The sequence below is a fragment of the Myotis davidii genome, unplaced genomic scaffold (assembly GCF_000327345.1).
Source record: "Myotis davidii unplaced genomic scaffold, ASM32734v1 scaffold1185, whole genome shotgun sequence".
NCBI classification, from domain to species: Eukaryota; Metazoa; Chordata; class Mammalia; order Chiroptera; family Vespertilionidae; genus Myotis; species Myotis davidii.
This window is the reverse complement of record NW_006296007.1, coordinates 1-6,407: the sequence shown is the minus strand read 5'-3', so window position 1 is coordinate 6,407 and position 6,407 is coordinate 1. Positions and strand designations below refer to the sequence as shown.

Here is a 6,407-nt window from a genome sequence, read left to right as displayed (position 1 = left end):
GGCAGTACAAGTGGAGAAGGCCTTGCGGCGCCCCTCATTGGAGCGCATCTTCAGGATGGTTACGAGAATGTACATGTAGGAGATAATTATGACAAACACTGTGAACACAATGATGGAGCCAGATGTAAATGAGGGGACAACTGCAGGGATACTGCTATCAGAACAGGAGAGTTCAACTAGAGGAGCAAAATCACAGAAAAAATGATTGACTCGCTTTGGTCCACAGAAGAATAAAAAATAGTAGCAAATAGCAAAGGAGGAAGCATTGAGAAAACCACCCACATAAGCCACTATGAGGAACTGGACACAGACTTGTGTGGTCATTTTGGTTGAATAAAGCAGTGGGCTGCAGATTGCCACAAAGTGATCATATGCCATGATAGCCAGAAGGAAGCACTCCACTGTCCAAAAGAATGCAGTTGAACCAAACTGGGTGCAACATCCATGATAGGAGATTGTATTTCTCTCCACCAGGAAATTTACAAGCATATTGGGTGTGACAGAAGTTGAAAATCCCATGTCTGCAGAAGCCAGGTGACTTGGGAAAAAATACATAGGATGATGGAGCTGAGAAGAGATTTTAATAAGAATGATTGTGCTGAGGTTGCCAGATACAGTCACCAGGTAGATACACAGGATGATCATGAAGAGGATGACTTTAAGGACGGGGTCATCAGTCAAGCCCAGTAGAATGAAGCCTGTCACTGCTGTGTGGTTTCCACCCCCCAGGGAATCCATGAGATAATGTTGCTGCTACCAAACGAACCAGTGATGAAAGATTATGTTAAAGAAGGTTGAATTCAGTGGTTTATATTTTCATTAATATAAATGGGAGTTATTAGAAACAAAATAATTATCCATGCTAAGTTAGGAGGTTTTTTAAGAGTCCACAGCTACGTGGAGTGAATATTGCATATTTTTAAGATTGTTTTTAGCAGAAGCATTAAAGAAACCACTTCAAATAATGTAGATCTTTTTATATTATCAATTTATAAAATGTACTTAAAGTGGCTTTAAATTTAAACATTAAAAACATAAGACTTATGAGAATAGCAAATAGGAATTGTCAGTATAAAAGAGAAGTATCTAAATGTAGGTTTATATAATAGAAACATAATAGCTGTTTTTGAAGGTTTACTGAATGGTAAGCACTGTGAAAATTTTAGATATATAGTTCTATATTAATTTTCATGAAATAATATTGAGGACTTACATTTATAGATGAAGAAACTGATTTGATATTGTAAAGTGACTCAGCAAGTTATATAGCAAGTGGTGGAATCAAGTTGTGAATCTCAGGCAGTTTGAAGCCAGTCCATTTCTTTTATAACTACACTGTAAATGAAATTAACACTCATAATGAAGTTGAGTCTCTCAGAAATGGGTGGGTAACAAATTACCCTTTTTACAGCTACTGTGTAAAAGAGGTGCAGAGTTAATCAGAAAGATTATAGTTTCTGTCAATAAAACAAGATCATTTTTTAAAAGGAGAATTATAATTTTTAATAGGGCAATGAAGAAATAGAAAGAAATTTCACATGAGATTACAAATGAAGATACCTATTATAAATTTATTATATCTAACATTTACAATTAAACTATTATTATATCAAGTGGTTTCAAATATCAACCTAGCCCTCCCTGGTTTGGCTCAGTGGATAAAGCATCAGCCTGTGGACTGAAGGGTCCTGGGTTCAATTCTGGTCAAGGGCATATGCCTGGTTGTGGGCTCGATCCCCAGTAGGGGACATGCAGGAGGCAACCAATCAATGATTCTCTCTTATTATTGATGTTTCTATCTCTCCCTCTCCCTTACTCTCTGAATCAATAAAAAACATATTAACCTAAATATTGTATAAATTTACTTAAGTAAATCAAATCATTTCCTAATATCACAGTGTTTTATAATTAGAGTATTACAAAATGAAATAAATTTAGTTTCAAAATAGTAAGCAGCTGAATAAAGTTACAGCTAAAATGTTCACAAGTTTACCCAGTGTCACCCAGCTCATGGTCAGATTGAACCCCGTCTCCATGTTTTTGTCTGTTAATTCTCAACTTGGTCAAAAGTATCAGGTTGCCTGTAAGCTAAAGCATTCAGAACAATGAACAAAGGGAGAATTTGGATATTTACAAGCATTAAGACTCCAAAGCATCTCAAAGCCAGTGAATTAATTAGCATTATGGTTGAGTGCCAAGTTTAGATAGTGGGAAAGATCATGTGAATTTCTGGTCTTATGGGTGGATAAATGAGGAGTCATAGTATCCTAAATTATATTTCTTTATATCCACTAAGTCAGCGGTTCTCAACCCGTGGGTCACCAACCTGTAGGTCACGACGCCTTTGGAGGTCGCACAACCCTTTCACCAGAGTCACCTAAGACCATCGAAAAACACATATATAATTACATATTGTTTTTGTGATTAATCACTATGCTTTAACTATGTTCAATTTGTAACAATAAAAATGCATCCTGCATATCAGATATTTACATTATGATTCATAACAGTAGCAAAATTACAGTTATGAAATAGCAATGAAAATAATTTTATGGTTGGGTCACCACAACATGAGGAACTGTATTAAAGGGTCGCGGCATTAGGAAGGTTGAGAACCACTGCACTAAGTAGACTGTAGAAACTTGGATTCTTTCAGCTAAGGTTACTTGCTAGCTGACTGCTGAATTACATCTGCCTTGTTTCTCCACCAGGCCTTGTGAGTGCAACTTTAGAGAATAAACGGCAATCATAGATTCCTCACAAAAGCCAAATCTTACCTGTTGACATAGGAATTCATTCATCTTACAGAAATAAATTAAACTCACTGATGTTATATAGTAGGCATGTTTTTATTATTGTTTGCCTTTGGGAATGAACCTCTGAAGATTCTGGAGATTCAAATGTGAATTCAAAAGCACCAGGCTTCATTATCACATTCTCAAGTGAATATTGAGCACTTCACTTCACACAAACACAACTATTCCTTAATGGGTCTGCCACTTTTCCACAGTGGCTGCAGTAACCTTCATTCTCACCAACAGTGCTTGAGGGTTCCCCTTTGTCCACATCCTCACCAACATTTGTTGTTTGTTCATTTATGGATGATAGTCATTCTGACAAGTGTAAGATGATATCTCATTGTGGTTTTAATTTGCATTTCTCTGATGATTAGTGACATTGAGCATCTTTTCATATGTCTGAAGCCACCTTCATATGTCCTCTTTGGAGAAGAGTCTATACAGGTCCTTTCCCATTTTTTGTTTACTTCCTCTATTTTTTTATTGGTTACCCCCTTGGTATTTGCAACCTAGTCTTTTAAAATATATCTTTATTATAGAGAGTATTACAGATGTCCTGATTTTCCCCCCCATTACCTCTCCCCTCCCACCCAGTTCCCAACCCACCCTAGGCCTTCACCACCCTATTGTTTGTGTCCATAGGTGATGCATGTATGCATGTTCTTTGGCTAATCTCTTCCCACCCCCAACCCTCTCTGAGATTCGTCAGTCTATTCCATGTTTCCATGCTTCTGGTCCTATTTTGTTCATCAGTTTATTTTGTTCATTAGATTCCTTGTTCATTTATTTGGATTTTTAGATTCAATTGTTGATAGGTATGTATATAGTGCCATTTTATTGTTCATATTTTTTAATCTTATTTTTTTCCTTCTTTTTTTCTTCTTAAAGAGTACCCTTCAACATTTCATGTAGTACTGGTTTGGTGGTGATGAACTCCTTTAGCTTTTTCTTGTCTGCAAAGCTCTTTGTCTGACCAATTCTAAATGATAACTTTGCTGGGTAGAGTAATCTTAGTTATAGTTCCTTGCTAGTCATCACTTTGAATATTTCTTGCCACTCCCTTCTGGCCTGCAAAGTTTCTGTTGAGAAATCAGCTGACAGTTGTATGGGTACTCCCTTGTAGGTAACTAACTGCTTTTCTCTTGCTGCTTTTAAGATTCTCTCTCTGTCTTTAACCTTTTGTGTTGTTATTATGATATGTCTTGGTGTAGGCCTCTTTGGGTTCATCTTGTTTGGGACTTTCTGTGCTTCCTAGATTTATAAGTCTATTTCTTTAACCAGTTAGGGGAAATTTTCTCATTATTTCTTCAAATAAGTTTTCAATATCTTTGCCCATTTTTTCATTGGATTGTTTGGTGTGAGTTTTTTTGTTTGTTTGTTTTTTGTGTGTATGTGTGTGTTGAGTTGTATAAGTTCTTTATAAATTTTGTATATTAACCCCCTATCAGATGTATCATTGGCAAATATGTTTTCCTTTCAGTGGGTTGTCTTTTCATTTTGTTGATGGATTCCTTTGCTGTATAAAAGCTTTTTAGTGTGATGTACTCCCATTTGTTTATTTTTTCTTTTGTTTTCCTTGCTTGGGGAGATATATCAGAAAAAAAATGTTGCTATAAGAAATCTCCAAGATCTTACTGTCTACATTTTTTCCTAGGATATTTATGGTTTTGAGACTTACATTTAAGGTTTTAATCTTGAGATTATGCTTGTTTATGATGTAATGTATTCATCTGATTTTGGTATCAGGGTAATGCTGGCCTCATAAAATGTGTTTGGGAATCATCCATCTTCTTCAGTTTTTTGGAACACTTTGAAAAGCATAGGTATTAATGCTTCTTTGGATGTTTGGTAAAATGTACCTGTGAAGCCATCTGGTTTAGGACTTTTCTTTGTATTTCCTTTGTTGAGAATTTTTAAATTACTGATTTGATATTATTAGTTGATATTTGTCCTTTCAGATTTTATTTTTCTACCTGATCCAGCCTTGGAGAATTATATATTTCTAGGATTTCCTTCATTTTCTCCAGGTTGTGTAATTGTTGGGATATCATTGTTCAATGCATTTTTTTTTTTATAATCTGTACTAGAAGCCTGGTGCACAAAATTCGTGCATTGGGGGGAGGGGTCCCTCAGCCCAGCCTGCACCCTCTCCAATCTGAGATCCCTAGGGCGATGTCCGACTGCTGGTTTAGGCCCGATCCTGCCTAAACCGGCAGTCGGACATCCCTCTCACAATCTGGGACTGCTGGCTCCCAACCACTTGCCTGTCTGCCTGCCTGATCACCCCCTAACTACTCCCCTGCCAGCCTGATATACACCTAACTGCTCCCCTGCAAACTTGTTCGCCCCCCCAACTGCCCTCCCATGCTGGCCTGACCGTCCCCAATTGCCCTCCCTTGCCAGCCATCTTGTGGTGGCTATCTTGTGACCACATGGGGGTGGCCATCTTGTATGAGGCATGGTGGTCAATTTGCATATTACCTTTTTATTATATAGGATGTTTCTGTGGTGTCGGTCATCACTTTTCTGTCATTTCTGATTTTGTTTATTTGGGCCCTGTCTCTCTTGTTATCAAAGAAAGAGTCTGGCTAAAGCAGTGGTTCTCAACCTGTGGGTCACGACCCCTTTGGCGGTCAAACAACCCTTTCACAGGGGTCACCTAAGACCATCCTGCATATCAGATATTTACATTACAATTCATAACAGTAGCAACATTACAGTTATGAAGTAGCAACGAAAATAATTTTATGGTTGGGTCACAAAATGAGAAACTGTATTTAAAGGGCCAGAAGGTTGAGAACCACTGGGCAAAAGGTTTAGCAATTTCATCCAGAAAGGTAGCTCTTGATTACAGTAACTTGTTTTTGTTGTTATTTCAGATTCAGATTTTTTATTTTTATTCTTTTATTATTTCTTTCCCTCTACTCAATCTGGGTCTTGTTTGTTGTTGTTTCTCTAGTTCCTTTAAATGTAAGTTTAGGTTGTTTATTTAATATTTTTTCTTTCTTGAGGTAGACCTGTATTGCTATGAATTTCTCTCTTAGAATTATTTTGCCTGTGTCTCATAGATGTTTGGGTCATTGTGGTTTCATTTTCACTTGTCTCAAGGTATTTCTTTATTTCTTCCTTGATCTCACTGTTAACCCATCACTGGGTAGTGGCTTGTTGCTTATCCTCCACCTGTGTGAATACTTTTCAGGTTTCTTCTTGTAAGTGATTTCTAGTTTCATACCAATGTGATTGGAGAAGGTGCATGATATGATTTTAATCTTAACTTTATTGAAACTTATTTTGTAGCCTAACATATGTTCTATCCTGGAAAATATACCATGTGCACTGGAAAAGAATGTATATTCTGCTGCTTTGGTGTGAAATGTTCTAAAAATATCAATTAAATTCATCTAGTGACTCTAATGTGTCATTTAAGACTGCTGTTTCCTTATTGATTTTCCTGTCTAGATGATATGCTCCCTGATGCCAATGGTATTAAAGTCTCCTACTGTGATGTTATTACTGTTGATCTCTCCCTTAATGTCCGACAAAATTTGCTTTATATATTTAAGTGCTCCTGTATTAGGTGCATAAATGTTTATAAGGGTTATATCATCT

The 6,407-nt window shown here is 36.8% G+C and overlaps 1 protein-coding gene across 1 annotated transcript in view; it reads right to left on the bottom strand.

The window, feature by feature from the left end:
* LOC102755209 (olfactory receptor 502-like) overlaps positions 1-738 on the bottom strand; it is a 992-nt gene extending 254 nt beyond the window's left edge. Inside the window, exon 1 of the mRNA XM_015568602.1 lies at positions 2-738. Within this exon, the coding sequence (XP_015424088.1) occupies positions 2-738 (737 nt within the window). The remainder of the gene's footprint in view (position 1) is intronic.
* Positions 739-6,407: the final 5,669 nt, after the last annotated feature.